Consider the following 17,030-nt stretch of genomic DNA (forward strand, 5'->3'; position numbering starts at 1 on the left):
TCCGGCCCAGGGGATCATCCTGCCCGGCCCCTGAGCTCCTGGCTGGGGAGGCTAGTCCCCGGCCCCTCCCTCGCTGTTCCCCCTCCTCCGCAGCTATGCCGCTACGTGGGCAGTGCCCTGGCCCCGCTGCTCCTGCTGGGCAGTGTGGTGGTGTGGCTGACTCCGGCATGGTAAGGGGGCGGGGAGTGGGGGGTCCCAGTCGGGACAGGGAGCAGGGGGCGGTTGGATGGGCAGAGGTTCTCGGGGGGGCAGTCAGGGAATGTGGAATGCGGGGGACTGGATAGGTGTGGGAGTCCCGGGAGGCCTGTTAGGGGTTGGGGGTGTGGATAGGGGTCGGGGCAGTCAGGGGATGGGGAACAGGTGGGGTTGGATAGGCATGGGAGTCCCACGGGGCCTGTCAGGGGGCAGGAGTGTGGATAGGGGTTGGGGCAGTCAGGGGCAGAGGCAGTTGGATGAGGGTGGGGTTCTGGGGGGCGGTTAGGGGTGGGGGTCCCTAGAGGGGGCAGTCAGGGGATGAGCAGGGGGGTTGGATGGGTCAGGGGTTCTGAGGGGGGCAGTCAAGGGGCAGGAAGTGGGAGGGGCGGATAGGGGGTGGGGGCCAGGTTGTTTGGGGAGACACAGCCTTCCCTACCCGGCCCTCCATTTAGTTTTGCAACCCCGATGTGGTCCTTGGGCCAAATAGTTTGCCCACTCCTGTTCTCAATGATGGAATAATAAATCTTAGTATTTCAAATCTTAATGAAATCTGACAAAGTGCAGGGAATGTGGGGAAGACAACTCATAGTTATTCTTGATTGTGGTAATCTTTGAAGTGGTCAGTATAATGAATAAGATTTGCTATTTTTAGTTTATTTTCCACTGTATGTCAGTGATGGGCTATGGAGCTAATATATTACACAAAAACACTTAGTTAAAAGAATATTAAGACTGCAAACTCAAGCACTGCAAAGTTAAGAAATGCTAGAATTAAGGATATTATCATAACACCTAGGAGTCCTAGTTTTGAACAAGGAGCTCGCTGTGCTAGGTGCTGTACAAACACAGAACAAAAGATCCTGCCCCAAAGAGCTTAGTCTAAACCTGCACAGCATTAATTTGAGCCTTAGTGCATATACATTCCAATAGTCTTAGACTTTAATTATATGATCACATACTATTTTTTACTAAGGACCCCTGCCTCATTCAGTGCAGAAGATGAATAGTGCTTAATGAGCAGCAAGCTGCTATTTAGTATTTTATTTTATCCTGATTCATTGTGTGGCCCCATACCTTATTTACTGGACATCATTTAAAGCCTGTTCTGAATACATAATTAACTTCCTCAGAGGCTTTCCTGTGGCACTCCATCACTATTGGAGTGCTTCACAAATAGTAATACATTTTATTTTCACCTTATTCCTGTGAGATGACAGTATTATCCCTGTTTTACACATAGGAAGCTGTGGCACAGTGATTAAGGTCAACAGTGTACACTAATTTTGGGTGACTACTTTGAGATGCCTAGCGCCTGATTTTTTTCGAAGTACTTAACATATTATTTTTACCATTTTGCATGTTCAAAGCACATCTCCCATAGATTCTATTTAGAGCAGAGTGTTTAGCACTTCTGCATATCCTACCCCAGGTGCTTAGTTAGTGACCACTTGTGAGAAGTTTGATTTAACAAGTTGTCCAGAATCACATGGGAACTCTATGGCAGAGGCAGAGAGAGAATCCGGTTTTCCAGAGGATCATTCAACTGCCTTAACCATGAGACCACCTTTTCTCTACCTGTTGTCCCCAGCTTTATTCGCTACACACCTTCTAAATTCTGTAGCAAATGACAGAGATATTACACACACCTCCTTCATTACGCAACCCTGTTTCATCCTCTGAGCAGCTCTACCTTGTGCTGTGACTGAGGCAGGAGTCCTGTTTTAAAGAAAAAAAAATGTGATTATGTAATGGCGATTGTATCATAATGCATACTCATAGGGGGACTGTATGAGTTTGTGGGCAGTATTAATTTTGACATTGCCTAACATTTGAGTACTTGACTTTACAAACTTAATTTTTTTCACATCTTTTTGTGTATAATTTTGTTTGTAGCTTTTTTTAAAAGGAAATCTGGAAAAAAAAAGTTATTTCATAGATTTATATTGACAACACAGGGTTGAGTAACAGGGTTGGAACCTTTAGATCCACAATACAGACATCTGCCACTTGGGCTCATGGTAACTGCTCACTGACAGCAGTAGTAGATTGTTATCTGGTATGTGAACCAGACACTAAAAGATGAACGCTCATTTTGGTGGTAGGTTTCACGGCTGTTTTGCTGATGACAGAAGTATGTTGAGATTTGGGAATGTTGGATTCCATTTGAAGTTCTGGAGGACTGTGTTCTCTAGCGGTCACAGATCCTCCTACGCCTGGTCTTTACCCCAAGCCTGACCCATTCTGTGTCTGTCCCTTCCATCCTACTAATGTTTCAGTTGTCTTCCCCCATACCTCATACCATTCACCTTGCCTAGCTAGTTTGTCTTTTTTCCTCAGTGCTCCCCATCAGAGTCCCATCCCAGTCTTCTTGCCCAGCCAATTCCAGTCTTTCTCCTTCCCCATAGCTAGTTATATGAATCTACTCCCTCTCCCCCATCTGTGCTTGTCTCTGGTCTCTTCTGCATTGGAGTCAGCTGTTTCTTCATCCACATTGCCTGAGAGCCCAGGAGAAATAGTCTTCTTGCTCTTAGTTTCTGTGCCTGTTGCTACATTACCTGCAGTTGGTGTTCCAAGCTAACACCTTGCTTAGCTCTTGCAACCCTAGGCTAGAGCATGTCCAGTACGGATGGCATTTTCAGAGACCTGTTCTTAACAAGTCTCTACAGAGCAGAGACCCTGAGGTGCCCCTGTGTATTCTCAGATGTGGGATATATATCGTCCCTGGTGTTGAGCTGCAAAAGCATCTTGAAAAGCCATATCTTTTGATCCCTTCTATGGTATGTGAGATCTTGTGTGAGAGTGATGTAGACTCCCCCACAACGTACGCAGTTGCTTCACTGTTACTGCAGAAAATGAATGGAACCTGCTTTCATCCAGTCAAGCTAGGTCTTAGTCTAACTTACCAATTTCTTGTAATAGTGGCATAAAAAAGCTCAGTGTACATAGCCTGACTTGTCCCTGGAGCCATCAGAGCCTTTACTGGGTCCATATTGGGCCAAGAGCCTTGTAAGAGCTATAAGAAGTATGTTGTTTGCGGTGATGTAGGAAGCGCCCATCTTGGTGCCCACTTCTGACACCATTGCCCCAGTGCCACACCTTTCCTCCAGCACTGATACCTCTGTCTTGGCACAGTAAGTGCATGCAGATGCCTGTTAGGGTTAAAGAAAGGAGACAAAGAATCTCACTACAAGAGGGTAAAAGCAGAAGTGAATAAGCGCTATTCTTCATATTTCCTGACATATGAAGGTCTTAGAAACTCTCATATGGCACAGCTGTAATCTCTTTAAGTTCCTCTGGAGCCAGTGTATTGTCATCAACTAAATTGGACCCTTTATTGATCTGGATGTTGGTAGCCCCTTTGATTTCTGTAGACCTGAGTGGGGGTCCACCATCGAGACTACTAGACCCCCTCCCCACCGTCTACCACAGTGCAACCTGACACTGTTCCTGTACCAAATTCTCTGGTTTTGGTCTGGAACCATCTCAAAGACTTTCAACCCTTTTGGAAACGAACCTTTAAGGTCTGCTCTCTTGACCTTGATACTCTGCACCTTTGCCCTTGCCTCAGATCCAGACATCATGGAAGCATCTCATGTAGGGCCCTCTTGAGTTCTATATGTAGGGCCACATGAGGTTCTTAGGCAGCACCATGACCAACTCCGGTACTGACCTGTGTGCTGGCACCGTTTTTTCCATTGGCATTGATCCTCTCACAGCTGCCTATTCACCTGGCACTGATTCACCCTTCCTTGCTGACACCAATACTAACCCTGGACCCCTCACAATTTCTGGAAGAGCTGCCTATATCTGAGGAATGTGATGAGACTCCTTTGGTGGAACATATAGATTGGTGCTTCATCCATTTCCCCTCATGATAAATGGACAGTATCAGGAACTCTTGGGGAGGTAAGCAAATGCTCTCAAGTTACAGTTTCACCAGGGACATCTGATTTCCTCCAGTTTGACATATTACAGATGCAGACCAGGGAAAAGCTTGCTCTGCCTATCAGCTCAGGCCTTCTCAGTCCATCCAAGGATATCTGATTCTTTCCTTTCTTATCCCCACCTGTATAAAAGAGAAGACAGAATGTATCCCAGACTAGCTGAAGGACATACGTTTTTACTACAGCACTTTTCATAATTCAAGACCTCCTGACAGGTCCCAGGGAAAAACTGGTACAAACCAAGCAGTTCTGTAGACTAGTGGGCTTGATTCCTCATCGACCTATGCCTTTGCTCATCTGAACATAGGTAGTGAGTTATTACACACTAAATGTACAGACGAAATTGACCATCCTTTCTCCAATGCTCCAACAGTTTGTGTGGAAAACAGGGACAAAATCTTCAGGGGAGACCCTTTGCTCTCCCTTTTCCTGTCATCACGGTCGCCTTGGATGCTTCCAGTCTGGGCTGGGTTGTGTATCAAAATACGTGATCTAAGGAACACCTGGAGTCCAGACACCATATCAGAGTAATGGAGCTCATGGTAGTGTAATGGGCTATTAAAGCCTTTTGTCCATTTCTGCAGCTATGTGTTGTACAGGTGCTTGACAACACCATGGCCATGTGTTAAATCAACAAGTAGGGAGGAGCACATTCTCAGCTCCTATCTGCAGAGGCAAGAAAACTGTAAATGTAGTATATCCAGAACCAAATCCACCTGTTCTTGCTGGGAAAGTGAATGTGAAGGCACACTTGCTCAGCAAGAGGATTCAGGATTAACTGTCAACAAAAGTGGCCCTTGAAACTAGTGGTGGCTATTGCAGTATTTTGTGAATAGGGTCACTCAATAATAGATTTCTCTGAGTTGGGACAGAGCACCAAAGTGTATTACACAAGAGCACACGGACAAAAGCTCTTTGTCGGATGCATTTCTGCTGGACTATAGCCAACATCTTCTATATGCTTTCTATTCCATTCTATTTCTATTCCATTCCCCTGGATGGGATGGAATAGAAAGCATATAGAAGATGTTGGCTATAGTTCAGCAGAAATGCCCAGGGTCAAATGTCAAAAGGACCCTTTGTCAAATGTCAAAAGGACCCTTTTGCCCAGGGTCAAAAGGAAGATCAGGTTCAATTGAGCCAACTTTGTGACCTTGTCAGCACTAGTATCCAGGTCTTCGGCAGGTGGCCAGAGAATATCCTTGCTTGCTGCCTGTGTGTCAATATTAAGAGGAGGGATTTTGCCACTCAACCTAGATACACTTCTCCTAGCAGTATGGAACCTGCTGGATAATGAAGTTCCTGTCCTCTAAGGGCTCAGACCATCTTCTTACAATCCAGGAGGACTTCAGTCTAACATATGACCAAAAGAAAAAAATGCAAGTGGGTTTACTATCTAGGCCACTGAATAAAAGGTTTGCTCAGTCTTAGGCTGGGAACTCTGCTGTCTGACAGCGTCTTCTTCACCTTTAAGTCTTGGGATGGGGTTATCCTTAACTTCTCTAAAGTTCCACATGGCAGTAATATCTGCTCAGAAGTTACATTAAGGTCAAACCCATTTTTTCCTCATCCTACACTTTCTAGGTTTCTTATGCTCATAATAAATGCATTTTTCCCCATTTAAGGAGTGGCCACCTTCATGAGACCTAAAATCTTTCTTTCAAAGGCTTGTACTTTGGCCAAATTTAGGTGCTTTTTCATGGGAACAGCAAAAAGTGCATCCTGGACATAAAGGCAATCCCTCCTAAACTTCATATTCCTGCTCCAAAACATGAGGATGTAGAGCTTCTCAATGAGAAATGGTTTTTGAAATGTATTTATGAGAGAGGGCAAAATCTGCCTCCCCAGCCGCATTTTGAGAGATGTCTGCACCATGAGGCAGACACTCAGCATGGAAAATTTCAGCTCAAATGGTTAGCTTGGTAATTATACAAGTAAGTAAAAATAGTCTTGTAATGAGAAGTGTCAGGCAATCTTAACTATAGGTGGCACTACCATCTCCACGTAAAATGTTTAAACTAGCTTTTGTTCTGACCCAGGTGTTCTGTGGTGTCTGTTGCAATCGGAAGTGCAAGCTGCAGTACGCTGAAAAGGAAGCAAGAGTCTGTATTGGCTGTTACAAATCTATTAATAAAGGTAAAAAGTTGTGATCATGGTTTTATTTACTTGTAATTACTACTTTTCATCAAAGGAGAAAAGTTAAGCAAAATTGTTGTTTTAGGATTGAAGGATGAGTCTGTGCACCCAGGAGGAAGCATTTCCTTTCTAAGACAATGACTGAAATGTTGATAAAATTTGCCTGGCTAGTAGATGTCAGTGACTTCAATCTTCCATCTTCATTCTCTGCCGCAGCCACAGTAATTATGCATATACTTGATGGAAAGGCATAGGATTTGTAATGCAGCTAGAGTGCTGCTGTTTGGTTGGTTGGTTGGTTGGTGTGGAGTCTAAATTGCAAAAATATTGCATGTAATTCCTTTCCCAAGACTGTGTGTGTTGAGGCAAGGGACATTTTCAACCTCTGTTTACCTGAGGAAGGCTTCCTCAGATTGTTTCCAAGACTGTGTCCTCTAGTCCACTCTGTTATGCCTCCACTTGTGTCATAAATGTTCATATAAATGGGCTTTGCAAGATTGTGCAGTCCTTTTTTGAGGAAGGTTAAATTGTGTGAAGATGTGACATTATTAGTATGGGGAACAAGAGTGACAAACTGAAGCCCTAATTTCTTGTATTGAAACATTTAACAAAGATAAAAGAGGAGTGCATTCCTGTTTTATTTATCTTGTTTTTTTATCATGAATCTGATTAAATTTCTTCCTTTTTGATTATCCCAGTTAAAGCTTGTTTTTACTTGTAATATTCTCCTGCCTGTAAATAGAAGAGTTAAGCACCTAAATGTGATTGGTATTGAAGCTCCACCATAGACCCTTCTTTACCTTTCCCAATATGGAGAATATGGGATTTATCAGTACTTCAGAAACATTGTCACAACTGAGCATGAAATCAAGCTAGCGTGACTTGTGATTAATAGACAGAAGAACATAGCATCACTACTTAAGTTGGGAAATTGTTAGTCTATTTTTTTACAGTCTCTGTGAATATCCTTCTCCATTTCATTACTTTTGTAAATGATAGGTTTCAGAGGGGTAGCCATGTTAGTCTGTGTCAGCAAAAACAATGAAGAGTCCTTGTGGCACCTTAGAGGCTAACAAATTTATTTGGGCATAAGCTTTCGTGGGCTATAACCCACTTCATCAGATGCATGGAGTGAAAAATACAGTAGGCAGGTATAAATATACAGCACATGGAAAATATGGGAGTTACCTTACCAAGTGGGGGGTCAACGCTAATGAGGCCAATTCAATCAGGGTGGATGTGGCCCATTCCCAACAGCTGACAAGAAGGGGTGAATATCAACAGAAGGAAAATTACTTTTTGTAGTGCCCACAAAAGCTTATGCCCAAATAAATTTGTTAGTCTCTAAGGTGCCACAAGGACTCCTCATTTTTGTTGTAAATGAGGCATGTGTGGTTGCAGGAATTACATGGTTTGATGTATGGTCATTGCTGAAGCAAAAGGCTGTACAATGAATGCCCATTTCTACATTTTGAAGTAAAATAGACAGGAATATTTAACTTAAAATTTGAGGCAGCTGTAAACATTTAATAAATGGCATGATCTTATACACTAAGTGCATTTTTTTCCTTTTAGCACAGGCATTTGAAAGGATGATGAGTCCAACTGGTACTATCCCTAATTCCAATGTCTCCTCTGAATGTTGTTCTACTGTTGCACCTTTGCAGGAAGCCCAGACAGTTGGCACACCTAATTCTCCTTCATCTTCTCTTTTGTTACCTATCTCTGTACTTAAACATCCAGGTGCTGATGGTAAGTGCAACTCAAAATTATTTAAATCTGTTATCTAAATTTTCTAAGCTATTCAGCATATACTCTTTCAACACATACACAGAATAGATGCTTTTGCAGAATGGCTAGATTTATTTAGTCGATCAGTGTAGCCATTCAGAAAAGGCTATGGGTTGAGAAGAAAGACTCTATTAGGGTTAAGATACTGGACTTGGAGTCAGAGAAACCTGCATTCAATTCTGAGCTCTGCCGTGGAGTCAGGTTCCCTGTGTGAGCTTGGGTGAGTCACTCAATTTCTTTGTCTTAGTTCTTCATCTGTAAAATAGCTAAAAGAAGTATTACCCCATCTTGTCTAGTTTGGTTGTAAGCTTTTCAGGGTAGGGACTCTCTCTTACTGTGTCCAATATATAGCACAAGGGACTGTGATCTCAGATGGGGCCTCTAGGTGCTACAGTAAGATAAATAATACTGAAACAAAGCAAGTTGGGTGACACAACATTCTCTGGTGAGAAGTGATAATGGATAAAGCACATTTTCATCTCTTTTATGTCAACTACACTTCTGAATTTTTTCTGCTTACTACAAAAATGTCACTGATAAAAGATTAGATGTACTTAGAGTATCTTTAAAACAAAAAGTGGTAAGTTATATGAATTGTTTTGTTGATAAACTATTGTCTTGTATCTATGGTATGTTGCCATCCTTGTACTACTCCAGTGGTATACCAATAAAATAAAAACCAGCAGGATCTTCTTAAAAGGGGAAAAGGCAAAATGCCACATTCATTGTGAATACAGAAAGAAAGAATCATAGTAAGCAGTTAGTTATAGCTAGAAAATTCCATTCCATTTCATATTTATTTACTTACACACACACACACACACACACACACACACACACACACACACACACACACACACACTCATTGTGAATACAGAAAGAAAGAATCATAGTAAGCAGTTAGTTATAGCTAGAAAATTCCATTCCATTTCATATTTATTTACTTACACACACACACACACACACACACACACACACACACATATATAGATATAGATCTACTGCAAAGTTGTTATCATGGTTACCAGCCTTAGAGTTGTTCATGCCAAACCACTGACCAGGTGGCCTGGACACAAGGAGGGAGTAGGGCCTTGTCAGATATACATCTGACGCTCTTGGAAGTTGGTTTGCAGAATCGGACCCCAAAGATCTCAGTTTCTAGAGTCCATTTTTATAGGAATTTCTTCCTATGCCAGTCTATGGGAATTGCTTCATCATGCTGTTGCTGAATCAATCAGCAGATGGCACACTCCTGACGGCTCCGTTTTGTTCGGTTCTCCCATTCTTGAGGCTGTTGGATGGATTCCAGTCTACCCTCTGGGGGTCCTCTGGTTGTTTCCACTTGACACCTTCTTTGGCCGATGGACACTGGATTCTTAGGCTGGCACCTCCCTGATCATTCAGTTATTATCCACACCAAGCATACATCCTCTATCTCTATTTTAATCACGATTGTTAACAAAGCGAGATAAATACAACAAAAGGGCGGGGAGTCTCTGTGTGCTGTTTCTCTTGTTACAAAGAATTGCTTTTTGAGAACAGACTCTGTCTTAGGATGTACTAACACAATTAGCAGCTTGCAAGTTTCACACAGAGAGGGAGAGAAACAGTACCAAAAACCAAGAGACCTCTTAATTAGTAATACCTTGGAATTTAAACTATAGGGAATCAAACTCATTTGTGATTTTAATACAGAACTTCTTTAATATGATCCAACATCAGAGTAATTGATTAAGTAAATAGCAGCCTGTTTTACCTAATTAGGAATTGATGCATTAAGTATAGTTTGGTTACTTCTGCTGCTGGTGTGGGAATATCTTTGCCCACAGTTCTGCTTGACTGATTGCAGAGAATACCAGTTTTGTGTGTATGGTGACTGCTTAGTTCCAGTAACTTTTACTACTATTAAATCAGAAAGTTCCCATGTTTTGAAGAAATATATGTAGAAAGATGCATCACTTGCACTCCAAAAATCTCTGAACTATAATTATGGTTCCTACTAAATCCAACATGCTTAATGTAAAATTTTAATTTGGAAAAAAGCCTGAAATTTTATACAGACCCTTTTGCTGCTGGAAAACTGTGGTAATACCAAGTTAGTGTTCTTTTTTTTTTTTTTAACCCATTTTAGGGCTGTGCGCCCGAGAACAGAGGAGAGTCTGGTTTGCAGATGGTATTTTGCCTAATGGTGAAGTTGCAGACACAACAAAACTATCTTCTGGAGTCAAGAGGTCTTCACAAGAGCTGAGTCCAGCAAGCCCTGACTTACCAGAGGTGCATATGATATTTTCTCAAAAGTATACACCGATTCATGATTTTTATAAATAAAAAGTTGATTGTCTTTAAACCGCTTTGTTTGCCCATTTAAGATGACACCCTCATAAATGCAGTGTTATGTGGCTTTGACTCCTTTCTGGCCAGTTGGATTGCATCAATTTTAATCAACTTTTTCATTTCTACTTCAGTTATTTTCTAAAGAAAGATACATTCTCACTGGTTGATAGAACCATTTAAAACATGTTGAATTACAACTAAATAGAACCTTTACACTAGATTTGTTACATCTTTTTTGCTATCTTGGAAGTTACATTGTAACTATATACATCTATTTAAGCAATTATATAGTTTAATGTTTTCAATTATTTTTAATTGTACATTTTTAGTGTGTGAGAACATCGTGAATGATATGTTGCTTATTTAGATAATTAACTTTTTGCTCATTATTCATGTCAAGCTGCATTAGGATGGTAACTGGAATTTAATTAAACACAAAATAGCATATAAAACTTATTAAACAAAACAACCTTAAATGTTTTAGATACATAAACTTCTCTTGTCAAAACAAGTTTCATATTTTGCAATTAAATGATTCATTAAAGGAATAGAGGGAATAACTGTAGTCAGTGAATTAAACTGATTATTTCAGGTCAGCCTGGGAAAATTTTCAAATATGCCTAAATGAAAGTGACTGACTGGATCTTAAGTTCCTACTTGCCTACACCTCTTGAAAATGAGACCGCAATCTCATAAGTTACTTAGTTGTCCTTCAGACTTTTAAAACTAGTAAATCTTATCCCCTCCTTCCTCATTTTTATTCGTAGGTTGAGACACAAGTTTTCCTGCTTTTTCAACTCTGAATGAATTAGTCCAAATGAAAAAGATTCTTTCTATGCCTACTTCTGTCAAAAGCTGGTTTAGCACTTCAGCAAACTCTGGTTCCAGGTGCTTAGTGACTTCCATCAGTTCTGTGGTGTGACTTTTTTTAAAAAACTTCATCAGCAAACATGTCTGCTAGAATGGTTCACGTCCAGCCCTGAAACATATCATGGTTAGCATGATTGATGGATGATTATAAGATACCCATGCCATAGCAGCATCTCCTTAAGGGGTTAGGCACCTACTCTAAAACTTCAGGTTGAAAATATTAGTGAGAAAATGAGGTGGAATAAATCCGTTTCTTCACTACCTGCAGTTTAACTTCGTCACTGGGTATTGCTTTCTGCAATATCTCTTGAAGTTCTTTCCAAATTTCATCAGCATCAGTAATGCAGTAGCAATCTTTCTGCTGATTGTCCAAGGCTGTGGTAATAGATTTAGTATATTCAGCATATCGTCTACATTTTTGCTTTAGTCTGAAGTTGACTGCTTTCGTTGTGATAGTTCCATCTATTTTGTCATGAATTCCTTTACAATTTATCGGAATAGTCTAGTTCTTAATAAATAGCTCAAAAGAGTCAACCACTGAATTCCATCATATATCTTGCGGGAGAATTAGTTTGGATCCTTCAGCTCTATTCAATAAAGCTGAAGCCAAGTGCATTGTTATGGAAGTATCTTGCAGTTTCAACATTTTTCTTTATTCCTGGAGTTCATAGAATCATAGATTATCAGGGTTGGAAGGGACCTCAGGAGGTCATCTAGTCCAACCCCCTGCTCAGAGCAGGACCAGTTCCCAACTAAATCATCCCAGCCAGGGCTTTGTCAAGCCTGACCTTAAAAACTCCTAAGGAAGAAGATTCCACCACCTCCCTAGGTAATGCATTCCAGTGTTTAACCACCCTCCTAGTGAAAAAGTTTTTCCTAATATCCAACTTAAACCTCCCCCACTGCAACTTGAGACCATTACTCCTAGTTCTGTCATCTGCTACCACTGAGAACAGTCTAGAGCCATCCTCTTTGGAACCCCCTTTCAGGTAGTTGAAAGCAGCTATCAAATCCCCCCTCATTCTTCTTTTCCGCAGACTAAACAATCCCAGTTCCCTCAGGCTGTCCTCATAAGTCACCTAATCATTTTTGTTGCCCTCCGCTGGACTCTTTCCAATTTTTCCACATCCTTGTAGTGTGGGGCCCCAAACTGGACACAGTACTCCAGATGAGGCCTCGCCAATGTCGAATAGAGGGGAACGATCACGTCCCTCGATCTGCTGGCAATGCCCCTACTTATACATCCCAAAATGCCATTGGCCTTCTTGGCAACAAGGGCACACTGTTGACTCATATCCAGCTTCTCGTCCGCTGTAACCCCTAGGTCCTTTTCTGCAGAACTGCTGCTGAACCATTCAGTCCCTAGTCTAGTAGCGGTGCATGGGATTCTTCCGTCCTAAGTGCAGGACTCTCTGCACTTGTCCTTGTTGAACCACATCAGATTTCGTTTGGCCCAATCCTCTAATTTGTCTAGGTCCCTCTGTATTCTATCCCTACCCTCCAGCGTATCTACCTCTCCTCCCAGTTTAGTGTCATCTGCAAACTTGCTGAGGGTGCAATCCACACAATCCTCCAGATCATTTATGAAGATACTGAACAAAACCGGCCCGAGGACCGACCCTTGGGACACTCCACTTGATACCAGCTGCCAACTAGACATGGAGCCATTGATCATTACTTGCTGAGCCCGACAATCTAGGCAACTTTCTATCCACCTTATAGTCCATTCATCCAGCCCATACTTCTTTAACTTGCTGGCAAGAATACTGTGGGAGACCGTGTCAAAAGCTTTGCTAAAGTCAAGGAACAACACGTCCACTGCTTTCCCCTCATCCACAGAGCCAGTTATCTTGTCATAGAAGGCAATTAGATTAGTCAGGCATGACTTGTCCTTGGTGAATCTATGCTGACTGTTCCTGATCACTTTCCTCTCCTCTAAGTGCTTCAGAATTGATTCCTTGAGGACCTGCTCCATGATTTTTCCAGGGACTGAGGTGAGGCTGACTGGCCTGTAGTTCCCAGGATCCTCCTCCTTCCGTTTTTTAAAGATGGGCACTACATTAGCCTTTTTCCAGTCGTCCGGGACTTCCTCTGATCGTCATGAGTTTTCATAGATAATGGCCAATGGCTCTACAATCACATCTGCCAACTCCTTTAGCACTCTCGGATGCAGCGCATCCAGACCCATGGACTTGTGCTCGTTCAGCTTTTCTAAATTGTCCCGAACCACTTCTTTCTCCACAGAGGGCTGGTCACCTCCTCCCCATGCTGTGCTGCCCCGTGCAGTAGTCTGGGAGCTGACCTTGTTCGTGAAGACAGAGGCAAAAAAAGCATTGAGTACATTAGCTTTTTCCACATCCTCTGTCACTAGGTTACCTCCCTCATTCAGTAAGGGGCCCACACTTTCCTTGACTTTCTTCTTGTTGCTAACATACCTGAAGAAATCCTTCTTGTTATTCTTAACATCTCTTGCTAGTTGCAACTCTCGGTGTGATTTGGCCTTCCTGATTTCACTCCTGCATGCCCGAGCAATATTTTTATACTCTTCACTGGTCATTTGTCCAATCTTCCACTTCTTGTAAGCTTCTTTTTTGTGTTTAAGATCAGCAAATATTTCACTGTTAAGCCAAGCTGGTTGCCTGCCATATTTGCTATTCTTTCTACACATCGGGATGGTTTGTCCCTGTAACCTCAATAAGGATTCTTTAAAATACAGCCAACTCTCCTGGACTCATTTCCCCCTCATGTTGTTCTCCCAGGGGATCCTGCCCATCAGTTCCCTGTTGTACTTAAGTCTTTCGCTAAAAGATGCATTAAATGAACACAGTTCCCATATATATATCTATCTAGTATATATTTCAGGTTTTCTTCATCATCTTCTAGGTTTCTTCTCATCTTTTTGCTATATTGGATGCATTGTCTGTGACAAAGCTACGCTCTTGACACTTTAATTTGTGGTCAGTTTGTTATAGCTTTTACAGCTCTTTCTTTTAAGTAGTCTGTTGTATGGGCACTTCCTGATGTATCAATTGTTTCTGTAAAATAGGCAATGCCATCTTCTGTTGTCACACAAGCACGTATTACTGGATCACTGTTTATATTGCTCCATCTATCAAGACTCAGATTAACAAATTTCTATCAATGTTTTCTGCACACTGATCAATTTCCTTCTAGTACACTATATCCAGCAACATCCCAACAATGTCTGTCCTGCTAGGTGGAGGGTAGTCTGGCCATAATGGCTGAACCATGTCAGTGAAACACTTGTTCTGAACAAGATGAAAGGAGAATTTGTTGCATAAATGAACTGAACAATCTAGAGCCTTGCTGGAATTTGCTGGTGCTGAATTTGTCTATGGTTGATGATGATGAAGAAAATCTTTCTTTTATTAACTGGTAATTTACTGTTTTGACATACGTTTAGTTGCAGCACTGCTGGTGGTACCAGCAGATATTGCAGATGGATATTTACATATATGAACATCTATCTTTATATATCAACTTTACTTTTAAACAGGAGATCTTCACCTTGAATGTCTGATTACATTGAGCAATAAAGAAATCATTACAGAAGTCCAGCAGTAATAGTAAAAATTTAATTGATAAATACTCCCATAACAAACTAATAAACCAATTACATTTTGAACAGACACTTTGAAATTTGTAACTAAGTAATCCACCCAAAACACAAATTTATGACAATCTAAGTTTTTTTCATTTACTAGCATATTAAGACATTGTAGGGAGTCGATAAGAATGGTATGAAAATAAGTTGACTAACCAGATACATATTGCTCAGACATGTCCACATTGTCCTCTTCAAAGTCATTGCCTTCTGAGGCATATTTTTCATAGTGTTTCATTCTGTTAACCAGGCCTTGAATCTTTGTTGCACTGTTTACATTTGGCACATGTTCCTTTTTTATCCAGACCAGAGGTTCCTGAATTTCTTGAAAATATTCCAAAATAGTCTTTTTTACAATATGCAGTCATAAAAGGTTTTTCCTCCAGTTCCCAGATGTGTAAACACTAAAGGCTGCACTTCAAAGAACGTCTCTTCTTCTCACAGTTTCCTGCTTTTACACTAGTGTTGCTCCTTTCTGGTTAAACACCTTACTCCTTCTCCTTTGTTAAATAACTACCCAAATCCTCAGAAAAACAAAAGAACTAACAACAATACAAGATTTCTGCTTATGTAATCTGCATGCCTTTTGCATTGCAGTATTTTGTTTGTTTAGAGACTGAGGGGGATTTCTGCGTGCGTGCGTGTGCGCGCGCACGCGCACATGCAAGGAGACAGAGCAAGGCCGTTTGCTTTTGCTTGCTCAAAAGCAAGGTCAGTTAGTTACTGGGCAGATCAGTGTTTTTCCATGAGCTGGAGAGTAAGTTTCCATGGTGAGTGCAGTCATAAATATTCATAATTTGAGAACTAAGCCAATCAGAGCTGAAGTAGGGAGAAACTATCAAATAGGAGTATGAGACTAGGCCTAACTCAGTGGATGATCCTGATGAGATACACGATGATGATTCCTGGAGATAGAGGTTGGGTCCCAGCACTTGTGATGACTTTGCCAGCCCCTGGGTCCCACACAGGATCAGGCTCTAAAGGTAGTACATTACATACTGTGCCATATTTATAAAGCTTGGCCTCAAAAGTTAGTTTTTCCATGCTGCTTTCTCTGTATAGAAAAGCCAGTGTTATTGATAGAGGCTCATGGATTCAACATACTTACTTTTTATTTAATGTTTAAGAGATTTATAATAAGTTTAGGTCTTAACTAGGGCTGTCGATTAATCGCAGTTAACTCTCGATTAACTCAAAAAAATTAATAGCAGTTTTAATTGCACTGTTAAACAATAGAATACCCATTGAAATGTGTTAAATATTTTTAGATGTTTTTCTCCATTTTCAAATATATTAATTTCAGTTACCACACTTTGTATTCTGTGTTGTATTACATTATTACCAATATTTGCAAAAAGAAATAGTATTTTTCAATTCATCTCATATAAATACCATAATGCAATCTTTTTATCGTGAAAGTGCTACTTACAAATATATATATATTTTTTTACATAACTGCACTCAAAAATAAAACAATGTAAAATTTTAGAGCCTACAAGTCTACTCAGTCCTACCTCTTATTTAGCCAATCGCTAAGGGCATGGCTACACTTGCAGATGTAGAGCGCTTTGAGTTAAACCAGCCTTTGGAGAGCACAGTAGGGAAAGTGCTGCAGTCTGTCCACGCTGACAGCTTCAGGCAAACTGGGATGGTCAAATTTGCGGCACTTGCTGTGGCATTGGGAGCGGTGCTTTATGGGCAGCTATTCCAGCATGCAAGTGACTGCAGTGTGCTTTTCAAATGGGGATGGGGGGTGGAGTGTGACAGGGAGTGTGTTGTGTATATGTGGGGTGAGAGAGAGTGGGTTTTTGGGGACTGCGAGCATGTCAGCATGCTGTCTTGTAAGTTCAGACAGTAGCAGACCTCCCTCCCACCTCTTTCTTTCTCACTCACAGCATTCCACACTAATGGTTTGCTTTGTCTCGGAGCAGATAAGCAGCTGGCTGTCAGAAACAGAGCTTTCAAAGGGCATATCCGCATTCCTGCAGCGATTCAAAAACAATGAGAAGAGTGGCCACTTGACTTAAGGGGATTATGGGACGTTTCCGGAGGCTGATCAGAATGCAGTAATGCAACACCTTGTTCACACTGGCGCCGTGGTGCTCCAGTGGGGGCACAGCAAACATTATTCTACT

General features: G+C 41.4%; 1 protein-coding gene across 5 annotated transcripts in view; it reads left to right on the top strand.

The window, feature by feature from the left end:
* ZFYVE16 (zinc finger FYVE-type containing 16) overlaps positions 1–17,030 on the top strand; it is a 60,560-nt gene that overhangs the window by 19,988 nt on the left and 23,542 nt on the right. For all 5 annotated transcript variants that reach the window (XM_038403071.2, XM_043514943.1, XM_043514944.1 and 2 more), the window contains 3 exons: positions 6,179–6,275; positions 7,851–8,027; positions 10,198–10,340. In XM_038403071.2, the coding sequence (XP_038258999.1) occupies positions 6,179–6,275; positions 7,851–8,027; positions 10,198–10,340 (417 nt within the window). The remainder of the gene's footprint in view (positions 1–6,178; positions 6,276–7,850; positions 8,028–10,197; positions 10,341–17,030) is intronic.

Source organism: Dermochelys coriacea, chromosome 5, assembly GCF_009764565.3.
Source record: "Dermochelys coriacea isolate rDerCor1 chromosome 5, rDerCor1.pri.v4, whole genome shotgun sequence".
Taxonomy (NCBI): domain Eukaryota; kingdom Metazoa; phylum Chordata; order Testudines; family Dermochelyidae; genus Dermochelys; species Dermochelys coriacea.